General features: G+C 41.6%; 2 protein-coding genes across 5 annotated transcripts in view; both read left to right on the top strand.

The window, feature by feature from the left end:
• Positions 1-184: 184 nt before the first annotated feature.
• Positions 185-11627, top strand: tcp11l1 (t-complex 11, testis-specific-like 1). Its single transcript, XM_075470595.1, has 10 exons — positions 185-432; positions 722-871; positions 2488-2620; positions 2718-2838; positions 4511-4731; positions 4985-5121; positions 6105-6283; positions 6359-6540; positions 9463-9635; positions 9726-11627. Exons 2-10 carry the CDS (start codon positions 730-732, stop codon positions 9947-9949), a joined length of 1512 nt encoding a protein of 503 aa, XP_075326710.1. The 5' UTR covers positions 185-432; positions 722-729; the 3' UTR covers positions 9950-11627.
• Positions 11628-14143: 2516 nt separating this feature from the next.
• Positions 14144-16353, top strand: part of hipk3a (homeodomain interacting protein kinase 3a) — a 32724-nt gene continuing 30514 nt past the window's right edge. For all 4 annotated transcript variants that reach the window (XM_075470596.1, XM_075470598.1, XM_075470599.1 and 1 more), the window contains exon 1: positions 14144-14506. The gene's annotated coding sequence lies outside the window, so the exon portion shown is untranslated. The remainder of the gene's footprint in view (positions 14507-16353) is intronic.

The following is a 16353-nucleotide window of genomic DNA, read 5'->3' on the forward strand; positions in this document are numbered from 1 at the left end:
AATCTAATCAATTTATTGGATATTTATTAAGTGAATATATCCAAAATATTGATAACTGATTACAACCTAAATAAGCTTTTCCATCATAAAAAAAATTAATTAAGTGGAGATGAAGCATTAATAATTGTGCGTACGAAGGAGGGGGTGGGGACTCGACTTTGACGTCACTTAAGCCCCACCCAATACCGGAAGAGTCTGACCCGCTGGAGGAATTGGACTGCGACCTCAACAAAATCAAGCATCCGAGGATGAAACAAAGCCTCCCTTTGGTAGACGACGGTGTCCGGCAGTGAGCGGCTGTAAATAAATCTGTGGCCGTGAAAACTGAGCTATGTGCGCGTTGTAAAGGAGTCGCTGTGTCATCCGGCTTTGTTGTTGTTGACAAAGAGCTGAATAACGTCATCGTTGGATAAGTCATCTCTCAGCTCCCAGGTCAGTACCACAGACTGAAGGCAGACCCAGTACCGGTTCTGTTTACCTCTGTCGTGTTCGCCACTTTAGCATCGCTTTGACTCTTCTTCCCCCTCCTCTGCCAGTGATGATGTCATCATTTGAACGGCACAAAAACAAACCCTTCACATCCTCCTCTGTTTGTACGAAAACATGAAAATCCAACGTGTAACGATCACAGCTTCAAGATGTAGCATATCTGCGTGTGTAGCTTGAAAAATATGCGTGCAGATGGCGGCTTGAACCACCTCTGTAACCTGTTATCCTCCAGACTCCAACATGCCAAAGGACACAGACCGTTTCCAGAGTGGAGGAGACGAGGAGGAGAAGGAGACGAGGGCGCAGGGTGCCTCTGAGGACACGGGGAGGAAGAGGGTCCGGGCAAATACTCAGAGCCCTCACAGAGGGAATACTCCACAAGGTGAGGAGCAGGGTTGTTTTAACTCTTCATCAGAACATGTAAAACAGACACACGGTCGGAATTAAGACCCAAAATGAACGTTTTTGTTTGAACATTGGCTGCTTTTTCACTGATTTTCAGTACAGTCCAGTTTTTAGAGGAATGTGTCACCTACTAGGCCACCTAACACTGACCTATGAATCATTCAAGCACAAAAAAGGCTCCCAACTCAAGGGATGAACCACTGTTGCGTCTACACATAAAAGACAACTTAGCAAAAGAGCCAGTTTTAAATAGAATCTTTAGCTAGATTAGTACTTTATTCATCCCAATTTGGGAAATTATTGTGTTGCAACAGCGTACAGAAAAACAAGAAAATAGAATAGAATAAAAATAGAGAGTAAACATCAGCTATATACAAATCTACAGTATGAAAAGTAGGGTAAATAATAATAAAAGTAATAATAATAAACATCAGTAAACTAAATAAATAAAAACAGATTTGTACATTAAACAATAAAGGTAAAAATAAATAAATAAATTTAACTTTAGGCACTTTATTACCAGCAGCCTGTCACAAAGACGCATCATTTGCTCCCATTTCTTTAGTTGCATCTATGAAAAATCCCAAAGATAACACAGTTTTATAGCAAAGGAGGAAACCTATGCATAGGAGAAGGATAAAAGCAACAAAACATTCAATGACGATGCCTCTGTACTAAATGTCCACCACAAAGATGTAGAAATGCTGCCATTTAATGTGCAAGTTGGCACAGAGTGCAAAGACAAACACTCTACACGGACAAGGTGATTTCCAAAGCTGAAAGCTTGGCGTATCTCTGTAAGCGGTGCATTGTGTCCTTTCAGGTGGATTTTATAACTGTTATCTTCAGAGGTTTATCACCACAAGGGGCAGAGTTTGTGTCTCCTTTCCGACCGCCTACAGGGTGACATCGAGGGAAGGAGAAGACTCTTCTGAATCTGCTCTGTTGGTCACTCATGGCTTCTTTCATTTTAGCTGGAGAATCTTGAGGAAAAACAGCCAACTAACAATAATAGAAACATACTAATTTTGGTCCTTTGGCACAACAACAGAGCTAGCTTTACATGTCAATCTTTTACATTATTCGATAGTGTTATTATAGAATTTGGAACTTTGTATTCATAACACACATAACAGACTGGATGGGTTCTACCTTCTTCTGTCTTTAAGGAGGATGTATGTAAGGATGACACCTCTCTAAGATGCAACATTCAACTCGGCCCGAGTTTTTCTTTTTTTTTCTGGTACATATAAAACTCTTCCACCAAAGTTTTCTCTTCCACATTGTTGTTTTCAATCTGCTGTTATAGGCAGAAAACCTAAATGCTCCCGTCGCATGATTATTCCCACTGGTGTTTTTCAAACATAAGCTACGCACAGTGTTACACTTGACAGATGATGGCATTGAACATCTTAGTGAAACATTGTGACTCTGTGTTGATGCTCTTAGCGATGATTTGGATTATTTCTGAGACAAAGAACAGAGAGTTTGGATGTAAGCGTTCACCCAGTTTCTTGTCCTTGAGCACTGTTTGATCTCCAACGGGAAGTCTCGTGATTATGTGTGATTAAAATCTTGTTTTTATTCTCACAGCCAGCCCGCCCAGGTTCGTCTCTGTGGAGGAGCTGATGGAGACGGCTAAGGGAGTCACCAACATGGCTTTGGCTCATGAAATAATGGTCAACCAGGCTTTTCAAGTCAAGCCCACTGAGCTTCCTGAAGGAAGGTGAGGATTTGGTCTGAAATGTTTTTCCCCGGCTTTGTCTCACCGTGAGCTCTGTGTTGCTGCAGACTCAGGAGTCTGTCTTTTTGTTCTGCCACAGTTTGGAGCGCAAAGTGAAGGAGATCATGCACAAAGCATTCTGGGACTGTTTGGAAGCCCAGCTGAGAGAGGATCCGCCATCATACGAACAAGCCATCAAACTTCTGGCAGAGATTAAAGAGGTGACGTGTTCTGATTGTCTGATAAACAGGGAAATGTATCAGTTTATTTCCTTAATCTGATCCGCTTTTGCTGGTTCGAAGATTGCGTTTTTACGCATGTTGAAGGTTAAATGATATGATGTTTTGTGCTGCCTCAAACCCTTCTGGGGATCTCTGGTGCCTCCTCGTCAATAACACACAGATCAGTCGTTTAACTGGTCACACTCGTAGAAAACATGACAATAAAAACACTCTTTGTGGATTTCAGTTTGATATGAGACGTCCGTGATGCCTGCACGGTTTCCTTATTTATAGAGAGCGGTTATTGTTCCTTATTCTTGGGCCTTACATTTCTTAAAGGAGTCTTCAGGAATAGTTCTCCAGGCTTCTTGAAGGACATCCCAAAGCTCTTCTTTGGATGTGGGCTGCCCTTTGTTCCGTTCTCTGCCAACATGATCCCACATTGCTTCAGTAATGTTGAGCTCCGGGCTCTGGGGAGGATTCATCCCTCCATCAGACCTGCTGCCACTGATTTTCAGCCCACTTCTTGTGTCCTTTGGCACAGCTCAGCCTTTTCTCCCTGTTTCCCTTCCTTAAGAACGGCTTCCTGACAGCCACCCTTCCATGGAGCCCATTTCTGATGAGGCTTGGGCCAACAGCAGATGGATCAGCTGAAGGTCCAGATGCATCTCTCAGCTCCTGTGTCAGGGCTTTGCTGGATTTTTTCCTCTTTCTTAAGGACATCACTTTCAGATCCTGTTCATCTGCTGTAGATAGTTCTTTAGGCCTGACACTTCTTCTTTTGTCCTCCACTTGTCCAGTTTCCTCAAATGTTTTAAGGACACACTGCACACCATGCTGAGATATGCCAAGTTTTCAGCTAACAGCTCTTTGGGAATCACCTTGTTGCTGCAGAAATCCTGTTTTCTGTCTGTCGAACTGTTTCATCTTTGCTGTTTTTCATAGATGAAACTAAAGAAACGGGAACAAATGATGATGATGACTTAAAGATTCAATTTAAAATGGTTTCTTTGCTCAGTTGTCTGTTATATGTAAACACAACACTGGTTCGTGTTGCTGCAGAAATTCTATTTTCTGGCAGAATGTGTTGTGTTTGACAGTTTTTAAGTTATGTTAAACACAGCACTGGTTTATCTCTTAATTAAAAAAAAAAACACGTTGAACCTCTCAAATGGTTTTATTTCACATTTAAACTTATTCTTTTGAGGCTGAGCCATGATTCAGTGGTCAGTGACAGCTGAGTTCAAATCGACATCTTGAGATTTTTCAGAAAACTTAGGTGTTAAAAGGCTCTTTTGAGACAATGTTTGGATTTTAGGATGTCTTTTTTTTTTTTTTTTTTTTAACGCTTCCTTAACTCTAAATGGGTCTGAATGATTAAATAAAGTAAAAAATGTTGGGAAAACAAAAATCCTTTATTTTCCTTTTTATATTTCTTGCAGATGAGGCCATTTTGTGCATCTCAAAACAGTCACATCTTGATTAAAAGCTGTCTTTATCGTATGTGTAAACATTTGAGTCGGAATCTCAAATAAGTGTGATTTTTAAAATTTAGGGTCTTATTCTATAGGCCGGCGTCTCTTCACATGTGATCCTGTATATTTGAGGAGGTCCAGGCTGAGGGACCTCTAAGGCTTCTATCTACCTTCCCTCATCTCTACTTTTAATCCAGACACTGCTGTCTTTCTTGATGCCGGGCCATGGTCGCCTGCGCTCCCGTATCGAGGAGGTTCTGGATCTGCCTCTAATCCAGCAGCAGGCTGAAAACGGAGCTCTCGACATCGGTCGACTGTCCCAGTTCATCGTTGGGATGATGGGCTCCCTGTGTGCTCCCTGCAGAGACAAGGACATCAATGAGCTGAAGGAGATCACTGATATGGTGCCTCTGCTGAAGTAAGCCACGAGATGAGAGACAGAATGCTATTAGCTCTGCATGTACCAGGCTTTAGTTTATTCTTAGATCATGTAATTGTATCCCCCTGCATCACAGTGCAGCAGTCAGTTTGTTGGGGAGTGATTGGATTAACAGCTACTCAATACAAAAGCAGACCCACTTTTAAACTTCAGCTCACACAGCAATTTCGTAATGATATACATTTTCTACCACTGTGTCGACTTCTTTTACTTATGTCTACTCTGCATTAAGGGCCATATTCTCCACCCTGGACCTGATGAAGGTGGACATGGCTAACTTTGCCGTGAGCAGCATCAGGCCGCATCTCATGCAGCAGTCGGTTGAGTATGAGAGGAACAAGTTCCAGGAGTTTCTGGTGAAACAGCCCTGTAAGGAATCTCTCCTCGACATGTTGTGTTGAGTTCTACTGTAGTCATGTTGGCGCCTGCAGACTTAAACACACTGCAAACCACAAGTTAGACAACAAGCTATCCTTGATGAGCTAACAGGTTTGAAGAGTGGAGCTATGAACCCTTTGCTTGCTTTGTGAAAGAAATGTAGCTGAAATTCAATCACAGAAGAATTATTTGACTTTATTTGACGGTTTTAGGGCTTGTGCGTTCTTCTGGCTCTTTTTACCTTCTCTGTGCTCAAAAGAAACATCACGGGAAGCAGTTCACTAAATCTTATTACTGTGTGTATATTTGCAATGTGCAAAATAAGTAAACCTATGAATATCATCTGCTATTTTCATCTGTGTATAAAAGCTGGATTTGAAAATGCATTGAAGTGGAGACCGACGGAAAAGAAACTGCAGTCTGAGGCCATTTTGGACTAAATTTAGCATTAAACACTACAACCTGTGCACGTGATTCACTCCTATTTTCTGTCTGTCAAACTGTGTTATCTTTGCTGTTTCATAGATGCAACAAAAACGATACAATTGCTAAGTTGTCTGTTGTGTGTAGACTCAATACTGGTTTATCCCTTGAAGTAGGTGTGTGTTTTGTCCTAGAAATATCAGTGTTAAGTGGCTTACATTCCTCTGAAAATGATCAGACTGGAGTTAAAATGAGTGAAAAAGCAGCCAACGTCCAAAGAAAAACTCTGAAAGACCTTCAGAAATCCTGGAGATTTATTACTCAGGGCTGCTTGGAAGCAAAAATATAAAGAAATGATCAGATGAAATAGTAAAAAATCTAACTCGGGATATCACATAACGAACAGTGAACTATCACTAATGTTCAAAAGATTTAATCAAAGCACAGCAATTTAGTAAATCATGACCCTGCACTGTAACGTGTTATATACACTCGGGCTCTTTTGACCTTCCAGCTGTGTTAATAGAATAAAATGGTCTCTCCTTCTGTAGATGCCTTAGACTACACTGAGAAATGGCTTGAAGAGACTGTGAAAAGCCAGAGAGAAGCGGACTTGGGCAGTGGTAGCGCGGCCTCGCAGGACTCGCCATCGCTCACTCTCCTGAACGTCCACAATCTGGCATATCTTCGGCTGCTCAGATGGGACCACGCTTCAGACCCCTTCCCGGAGGTAAACTCTCAGTCCTCACTGTTTGCCTCTGGTTTGTTTTTCACCGAACAACCAAACTCCCTCTTCTCTCTCCAGACTGTGTTAATGGATCAGGTTCGTTTCCAAGAGATGCAGCAGGAGGCCGAGCAGTTGGTTCTGCTCTCCTCTGTGCTCCTCATCGTCTACAATACAACAGGAGAGGCCATCTCAGGTCTGCCAGGACTGATGGAGACCCTGAAAAACACTGTCAGTGTCATGCTTGCAGACATGCACACTCTGTGAGTACAAACAACTTTTTCCTGAGTGCAACTGTAAATACTCGGATGTCCTTTTTTATAAAGCTTCAGTTGCCGACTTTGATCTCTCAGCTGCTGATAATTCTCCATGTGAATGATCAAAGGAGGATTAGAGCAAGAGCGCAATGGCCCGATTGTTGACTGAAACAAAGCCGAGCCGTTTTCTCTGGGAAGTTACATTTTGCCTGTAATGTGTTCATTCATTCAGCTGAGTACATATGCTTTGATTTGTTTGGTGCTGTGGGATTAGTTTGAATTTTGGGATGAAACGCCATCTCTGGGGGTGTTTTTTCATCACTCTCCACTCCGATAATCTATTCATGCATGGTTTGTGACCCTGAATATGATTGCAAGGGCATTTTGAGCTTATTTGTTTCAAGTGTTTCAACACTTATTTATCTCATCTCCATTAGATTTCTGTATGTCATGTAATGCAATCGGGACAAATCTACAACAAATTTGTCTTTGAAGTTCCCCTCGACACCATGGAGGGTTTCGGCCTCATTTACCTTAACGTTTTGGCTTTCACGTCTGCAGAAATGTACTTTTTAATCAAAGCGGTTTTCACTTAGCACTGAGGAAAACAAGAAAATAATTGCTGAACACACACACACACCTTGTAGACAAGTACAAGGTAAACAGAAATACTAGCGTTGCTGTGTTTTATGTTGGATATTTGAAGAAGTAAAAGTGTGTTGGTGTTGTCTTTTAGCTCATTATTTTACCTGAAACCATACTGAACGCAACTTTAGGAGGAAAAATGTCACATTTCCCACTCGTGTTGGACCAGCTTCACCAGCCGGTACATAAACGGCTCGGGGGGTTTTCGGTGAGGTAATAGATGATTTTAGCCCTTTCTTTTGCTTTTCCACTCAGCTATATTCTGTGTTGCATCTGCCTCTCTGGCCAGCAGCCCACAAATTAGTGAATCCAGCCAAAATAACTTTCTTTAATGTTGCACATTTCTACAGGTTGTGGGTGTTTTTCTTTATGGGGCTGATGGCTCAACAAGCTGCTTCTTTTTCCATTGTTTATGTGCTAAAGGCATACAGAGCAGAATATTCCTTCAGTCTCTTTTTCCTTTATTTGTTCTTATTTTGGGACATTTTCAGCTGCAGCATTTGTGCAGAGACTGTGTAGAGTATTAGGGAAATATATGGTCTGGCTAATAGTTTAAGGATAAAAGTCGAAGTGTGGAGGACGAACTCAAGATTTCAGGATTAAAGTAATACTATGTAACATTTCTACCTTAAAATAACAGCTTGAAAAAAATTGTGCGGCTAGAATGAGTTTTAATATTACGATTGGCCTGTCTCCTATGCCCTTCGGGGGTCTGAGTTGGAATAACTGCGCTATGTAACTTTGCTGGAGCGGCCCGGGAGCTGAGCGGAAGTACTTCGACTTGCTTTCTGGCACACCTACCGCAAAAACAAATAGACCCCTCTCACGCTCCCAGGTACATTTGATTACTCTTACCTTCTCGGTCGACATAGCTTGCACCTTCTGACTCCTCGCCGGTTCGTCAACAAACGTGAAAGCGAAAGGGTGTTGTATTTACGACAGTATTACCTCCAAGCCTGTAGGGGGAGCTCCATAATGGGCTTTTTGAGAAGTTACATAGTATTACTTTAAAGCAGAAAACTATCTTCGATATTTTTCTTAAATGCCGTGTGTAAATGAACCAGTGACCTTGAGTTTAGTAAAAAGGGAAATTCTTTCTCTTTTTGCTGTCTGGTTAGGGGTTGGCAGGACACGGATGCAGACTCCAGGGGTAAAAAGCAAACTTGGTTTATTTTAAAAAACAACAAGAGTCAAAACAAGGCGGGAACAAAACATGAACAAGACTGACAAAAAAAAAAAAAAAAATGAGTAGACATGACATGAAAAAGCACTTAGCTTTCGACGTGGCGTGGCAAGACAAGGGAAATGGTGAAATCAGGGTAGGAAACTACCCTGGAAACGAAATACTGAACAGGGTGATTGGTAAAGGAGTGCAGCTGAGAAACGATGGACAGGTGAAGTGAATGAAACCAATGACCAGAACATGGGGACTGAGGGGAAAAACAATGGCAAAACTTAACTAAGACATGAAATAACCTAAAACATGATAAAACACAGAACTAAAAAACATGGGGAAAACCCCACAGACATGACATTAGCACATAATAACAGTGATAATATTAGTTATTTGAGCAGAGTTTGTACAAAAATCTAGTTGGAAGGAGAGAGCACTCGAGCTTAGAGTTGGTAATGGACAGATGGAAGAGTATCAGCGGTTACCCATGCATGCAATACACAGAGGATATGTTGTATCACGAGCACAGTGAGTCTGAAAGCATGGAGGCAGGTTGCCGGACGGCGTCTGACACGAAGGTATCATTACATCTAAGGTCCCAACCTGCTGTCGTATAGATTCTTGCAGTAAGCCGAAGCCATACGGTGTTGCTATAAATGATCGTATTGATGGTTTTTGCTGCTAAGTTTTGTGGATGGTAGCCTAAAAACCATTTAATGAACTCCCTGTTGCAGCGCTGGGGAGAAGAATAACTGCTCAGTATGCCTTTAAGCACATATTTGGAGCCAGGCAACAGTTACTTTAGCTCTGCATAAAGACTGGAAGCTGGAGGAGAACAACCAGCCTCTGTTCCAAGTTTAAAAAAAGAACAACCTCGGCCTGCAGAGGGTCTTCATGGACTGAGGCTGTCAGGCACCCAGCAGATACTCCAGGAGTGCGCTCGTGCACACTAAATTTAGAGGTGAAGCTTAGCGGTCTCACCCTGGCTCTTGACTTTATTTGAAGCTGCAGTAACTGTGTTCTAACACTTTCCCCATGTTTGTCACACAGTCACGACTTTTCTTTTCATTCTGGGACAAGTTTGAAACTCAACTATTGCTCTTCCCAAGGTCTTTCGGTGCACAGGAGGCCTTAGCCACCATCGGGGAGAAACTGTGTGTTGACCTTAGCCAGTGTCTGAGTCAGCACGGCTATTCTCCGTTCTCGGCTGACCGAACGAGCACTCTGAAGGGTCAAATCTTGGCTGTCACCCAGCCAGACAACACAGTCCGTAAGCTGATGGGTAAGAACAGTGTCCCCTGCTGTACGTCTCGTGTCCCTCTCATCTCTGCTTATTTGTTTGGCAGTAACAAAAGCTCCTCTCTCCTGGCAGACTCTCGGATTCAGAGCTACCTCCTGGCTGCCCTGGAGTCGACTCAACACCAGACCCCCCCTGCTCTCCCAGGAGGCCTGACTCCGGTCAGCAGAGAGCTGCAGGAGCTCGCTGTTCGCTTCAGTCGGCTCGTCAACTTCAACAAGCTGGTCTTCTCCCCGTTCTATCAAAAGATCCTCCAGAAAATACTGACGCCAGGGGAGAGTTCCAGCACAGAGACATAAACTCCATGATGTGTTGGAGGGGTGGCGCTGAGAACGGTCTGTAGCTCCGCAATTTCCCCTCACTAGTAACGGTTTGGATGTGGAGAAGAATTGAGGAATCGGGATGAGAAGCCGCCTCCACAGAACGTGCACCTTGAACTGACGTCATCAAACTCCATTCCCATTTACTCACAGTGTTGTTTATTTAGTTAAGTATCAGAGCACATAATTGTGACCTTTACTGTAGCCATCTTTGCATAACTTGTATTAAGTATTACCAGCAGAACTTAACTCCTGTGTTGTGGTATAAATAACTGAACAGTACTTATGGTTAGCACAACTTACAGACCACCAGAAGCTTGTCTGAGAGGCTGTATTTATCACGTGTCTTAGAGCAGGAAGTCCCTCAACATCCGTGGTGTGTATTTATTTCTGATTTTTAAATATTTAAGCGTTTAAACAGCGGAATGGATCCAACATTTCTGAATTGTTCCAGAGGTGTCTCAGCCGCTTGGGAGTTTTCAGACTGATGTAGAAAAATTAGTCTCAAAATGGTCACCGGTGTTTTTTTTTGAGTCATTTTGGATTCTGACAAATGCCAAGCAGTTTGAATACGTGCAGAGCAATCTCACGAATGCACACTTGAAGAACGTAGACACAGATCTGATCATTTTAGCACCCAAAAAGCTTCCTGTGCATTTGAATAGTTGGTTCTGAGTGCAAGCCTGACATGCACATGCTCTTCACACTCGACTCTGTGTAATTCCCCAAATGCATGCTGCGTTTATGTGGTGACATTAATGAAAGTAAAAGATTTGCTTGTCAATATTATTATTGATTTAGTTTTGCTTGGTATGTGTCTGTGGTCTGGAACCTTCTTTTTGTAAGTACCCAAAATGACACAATTGTTAACCATGTAATACACATCTAGGACCATTTTGAGGATAATTATTATATATAATTCAATCTAGTGGGGGACTGATTCCCACAAGGAAACACTAGATAAATACAAATCTTAGCCAAGTATTCATGAATGGCACCACAGCTTTTTACCACAGCTTTTACTGTTATGATACCAATTTAGCTACTCGTTGCACTGAGGTAAAACAGAATGAACTTAACAACAGGCTGCATGCTGTCAGTTCTTTCTATAGGTCAATACAGAGGATACAAAGATACCAAATGCTCTCATATTCAGTTGTTTCTGCATCTCTGTAAATGTGTTTATTTACGAACATCAGACGTACAAATTGGTACATTTTTAACCTTCAGTGAGGCTATGTAGAGCTTCCAGCTTTCATGCTAAGCAAGGCTATTAGACTTCTTGCTTAAGCTTCATGATATAAACAACAGAGCGTCTGTGACACTTCATGCTAACCCTCAGCCAGAAAGCCTTCACGCTTACTTCTTTCATTGATAAATATCCCCAACAAGAGGAAGTCATAATTCCATGAAGTGAATCCAAAACAACGGTGATCTTTGCCCTCGATGTTGGCAGACTCAGCTCAAAATATACCACAATAAAGATCAGTTTTTTCCATGTTTAACTGTTAAAAATAAGGGGGTGTGAAGACGGTTATATTGATCAGAATTATGTCTCCGGTTCCCCAAATGAATAGTATTAACTGATTACATCAGCTGCATTCACGTTTGTCTTTGGAAGTCCATGTAACAAGCCAATAAAGCCAATAAAGCACTATTTAACGCTAACGTTTCTTATGTCCAAAAACATGCCAAATAGACAGGTGGAACCAACTTATCACGAGGTAAATGTCTAAAACATGTAATGGGGAGTTTGTAGGGTCTTCTCTATCAGTGTTAGACTGAGCCATATTCTTAGAATGATAAGAAAACAGCTTACAGAGACGCATCATCATTATTTACACAGTTGTGTGCCTGTAATACACGTATGAGACAGTAGGTGGAGCCAGAACCCCAGTTTGAAGATTTCTCTCTCATGAAATGTTATTGATTGGTTAAAAATCAGTTTACAGAGAGGCCGTTAATTAGGAAAAAAGGGTTGAGACACAGTATTCACAGTTTACAACAGCACATGTTTAATTAGTATGGTTAACAGCAATCAAGATCTTGAATATCTGTTTCTGATAGACAAAGAACCATTTAGAAACAAAATAAGCGCAACATAACGAGACAAGAAATTAGTCTTAAATGAACTTTAAATGATTTGTAAAAGACTAACAGTTTGTCCAAGGAGCTATTACGTGTAGTATGTTGTCATATGAAAAACATGATACACTTAAAATGAGGTAAATACAGCTTCAGATGAACAACAGTTTATTGCATACGTGCTTGAAAGCTGGTGTGAGGTGTTTGTGCTGATGTGCTGTGTTTGGTTTCCTCCAAACGTGCTGCTGTGCATTCTGAGCAAACATCTCCACTTTGGTCTGGTCTGTCCAAAGGACATTGTTCCAGAAGTCTGGTGGTTTGTTCAGATGCAGCTTTGCAAACCTAAGCTGTGCTGCCATGTTCTTTTAGAGAGAAGAGGCTTTCTCCTGCAGCCCTTCCACACAAGCCATACTTGTTCAGTCTTTTTCTAACTGTGCTGTCATGACCTTTAACCTTTAACATGCTAACTGAGGCCTGCAGAGTCTGAGATGTAGCTCTTGGGTTTCTGACCTTGGGGTGACCTTGCTGGGGCGTCCACTCCTGGGAAGATTGACAGCTGTCTTGAATGTGTTCCACTTGTGAATAATCTTTCTCTCTGTAGACTGATGGACTCCAGATAGTTTGGAAATGGCCTTATAACCCTTCCAAGATTGATGGGCAGCAACAACTGCTTCTTTAAGATAATTGCTGATGTCTTTCCTCTTTGGCATCGTGTTAACACGCAGCTGAATGCTCATGCTCAAACTTTAGGTTTCATAGAGGAGCTCACACTTGCTGATGATTGATTAATCAAGTCCCCCCCCCCCCCCAAATTTGATTAGAAGCACTCGGCTGCTACTTACCCTCTTAGTTCTTGTGGAAACAGAAAGGATGGACTTACTTTTTCACATGGCTTATTTTCTGTTAAATGAATAACGACAATCATCTGAGGTTGTTTTACTTCATTTTAAGCATTTTAGGAGCCGGTCTTATATGCAACACCTTAGAATTGAAATCCTAACAACTTGAAATATTAAACCTTGACCAGGATGACTGAGAATCCACACCGACACTGTACTTTTACCTCCGCGTGCTGAGATGCCACACAGGTAAACATTTTGAAATGTAATTCAACTGATAAATATAGGAAAATGTTTCAAACTAGACACGGTGAAGCAGCTTTTAGCTGTTATGCTGCACACAACTGGAACAAACTACCAGCAGAACTGAAATCAGCCCCAACTGTAAGCACTTTTAAATCCAGGTTAAAAACATTTCTCTTTCGGTATGCTTATGGTTGAGTTTATATCTTTCTTTTTCTCCTCTTCTTTGATTGCTTTTAACTGTGTTTTTAATTTTTATTCTATTTTTTTTCTCTTTAAATTGCTTGTTTTTATGCTGCTTTATGATAGATAGATAGATAGATAGATAGATAAATACTTTATTAATCCCAATTTGGGAAATTGTTTTGTTGCAGCAGCATACAGTAAAGATATGAAAACAATTAAAGTAGTAATAACAAGCAAATAGAATAGAATAAAATAAATATAAAATAGAATAAAATAAAATAAATAAAAATAGTGAATACACATTCGCTATGTACAAATCTACAGTATTTTTTTTTAATTTTATTATTATTATTTTTTTAATTGTTTTTTAGGAGAGACTTCAAGCCTATTGAGGTGGAAGTTATTTTCCAGCCAGAGGGGAGGTGTTGAAGATGGTGATGGCTGCTTGTAGGAAGGATTTCCTGAATCGGTTCTTTTAAATGCCTTGTCTTTATGTAGAGCACACTGAGTTGCCTGTGGTATGAAATGCGCTATATAAATAAAGATGCCTTGCCTAAATCCAAAAATAAGATGTTTTGAATGAGCTCAGACGGTGAATATATAGAACAGTAAACGCAGTAAAGTAAATCTTTAACACAACACATCATAAGAAAGAGTTTAAATCAAGCCCATCTAAATTTATCTGGTGTTGTAAACTACCCTGGAAGTCAGTGAAATGTTTTTAGTCGGTGTCAGTGTGGCATATATAGACACCCAGCACTTTTTACTGCCTCTGTGCTCCTCCTCCTCCCCTCCCCAACATTCCACACATGCGGAGAAGCAACAAGCTTCCGAACCAGCAGCAACAGCTAGCCGCCGCCAGCTATCTCGGTCGGGGGACGAGGCGTATTAACATGCAAAAGTTTAGAAATACGGATCCTCATCTCGGGTAGACGCGAGACATACGCTTGGCAAAACCGGAGACGGTTGTCGAAACCATGGGTCACAGCTGGTTTTCGTAATAGCCTTTTTTTTTGCGAAATTAAGAGCTTCAAATGTGCGAAAAGTCGCTCGGTCTGTCCTCGTCGTTGAACAAGATGGCAGCAGCAGCAGCACCGTTGCAGGGTTTGACTGTGCTGCGGGTCTTCGTTGCTAGCCTGTTCTTTGACGCTCTGGGTGATGTGAATTACTGGTCTTATTGAAGGTACGTGAGCTTGTTTTAAAAGCTAGGGGTCGAATACACTTTCTGTGATATGCTGGTGTTTGTCTAATTCACATTTTTAACGTGGAGAGGACTTCGCTCGCAGCTAGCTTGTTTGCTAACTTCAGTTTGTTAAGTGTTAGCACCTAAAGCTAATCAGTTTGAGCTAACTCAAAATTGTTGCTCGGGTATGGGAAATGAGTGCGCACTTGTTTTTTTTCTGTGGTGATTTTTATAGTTGCCTATTTCTGCTGTGAATTTATGAGACGCTGCATTGAAAAGACATAAACACGGCTTGTTTCGACGTGCCTGCTACACAGTAAGTTTAAATAGGAAAGTCGTGTTATTTGAGTTGACACTTTAATAAGTAAACATCCGTTCCACGTAGCACAAAATAAAGATTATTGAGGTCTCAATGTCTGTCACAACATTAGTTTCAACAGGTGTTTCGCGTGGTTTTGCCCATCCCCCAAACCCACACGTACACAGACGCGCACACGTACACACACACACAGACACACACTCTCCACCCTTCCCCTAACCTCCCTAAAGTTAGCTGTCACTTTGATTGATCTTTAGTAAATAGTGGAGGATTTTTTTCAAAAAAGAAAATAAACTAAAAAAGATAGGCCAGCTGTGCATGCAAAAACTCATACACTGATACACAAACGCTTCTGAGATGGATCTCCATTTCAGGCATGGATCCCCTCGTCCCGGGGGATATCAGGCTACCTCGGTCGGCAGGAGGTGTAACAGCTGAGGCTGTGCGTGTGTCCTTTAAGCATAGCAAGGGTGACATATTTACACCACACCAGCCATATGGTGGTGGCTGTTTTGCCGTGGTGCCATTAATTCTTTGTCACTCGCATCATCAGTTATCAATATTTGCCAGGCTTGCAGCTGCGGGTGACGATTGAAGAGAAGAATTGTCTGACCGTGCATAACTTGATCTGCACTTAGCAGTGTGAAAATATAACTATGCTTCAAGGAGCTATTGCAGTTTGCTCCCTGAGAGTCATGACTAACCTTAACAGCGTCGGCTGTTAAATTCACCGGTAGTCGGTTCATTGTTGCACTTTGTTTAATGCTCAGTGGCTGTTAAAGCTCTCCGCCTCTGCTCCTCAGAAATTAGGTATGTTTCTCCTAATGTTGACTTTCAGGCACACCTCTCTGCCTGTCTGAGCCTGTGTGTGTGTGTGTTTAAAGGTTATTAATGTGGGAGTCTACCGTCTCGCTCCAAGCCCTTATTGTTGAATGCAATTTTGTGCTTTGGACATCCAATTTCCTGAGTGCATGTGTGACATGTGATCGAGTCTGAAAACCGGAGTCACCAGAGCGAATTTAAGGCCGAGCAAGCACAGTCTGTGGCTGTGTTTGGAAACCTTCGAGAAGTGTGGCTGATGAGCTTTGCCTCTGCCTGCTCGCGGCTTTTTATCGTGGTGCAATGACTTGCTGCAACGAGCAATCTTCTTAAAGATAATGTAACAGAAACTTTCAAGCCGTGTGTGGCTTTAGAAAGCAGTATATCTTACATATACTGATGTATACGCATCTTTGGTATTCTGAGTTAAATAATCAAATACCTGCATTCCTAGCTGCATACCATTGACATAGCCACAGGCTCTTTTTGTTCCTACAATGTCTCGATAGAATAACTTTGGCCCGTTTGTCTACGTAAGATACTGAGGCAGACATGTAAACACTTATGGAATAGCACATAAACTTCACATTTCTGGGTTGGGGCCGTGGTTTTGTATGTTTCTTTTTGTACAGAAGATAAAAACAAAGCTTTATGGATAAAGGAATGGTTTATAATTTGGTATGAAAACTGCAAATAATTGAAAGTTTTT

Source organism: Odontesthes bonariensis, chromosome 7 (genome assembly GCF_027942865.1).
Source record: "Odontesthes bonariensis isolate fOdoBon6 chromosome 7, fOdoBon6.hap1, whole genome shotgun sequence".
Taxonomy (NCBI): Eukaryota; Metazoa; Chordata; class Actinopteri; order Atheriniformes; family Atherinopsidae; genus Odontesthes; species Odontesthes bonariensis.

Coding starts and splice junctions, on each gene's coding strand:
- tcp11l1 (XM_075470595.1), top strand. CDS start 730: ATGCCAAAGGACACAGACCGTTTCCAGAGTGGAGGAGACGAGGAGGAG. Junction 872..2,487: donor CAGAGGGAATACTCCACAAG/GTGAGGAGCAGG, acceptor TTATTCTCACAG/CCAGCCCGCCCAGGTTCGTC. Junction 9,636..9,725: donor CACAGTCCGTAAGCTGATGG/GTAAGAACAGTG, acceptor CTCTCCTGGCAG/ACTCTCGGATTCAGAGCTAC.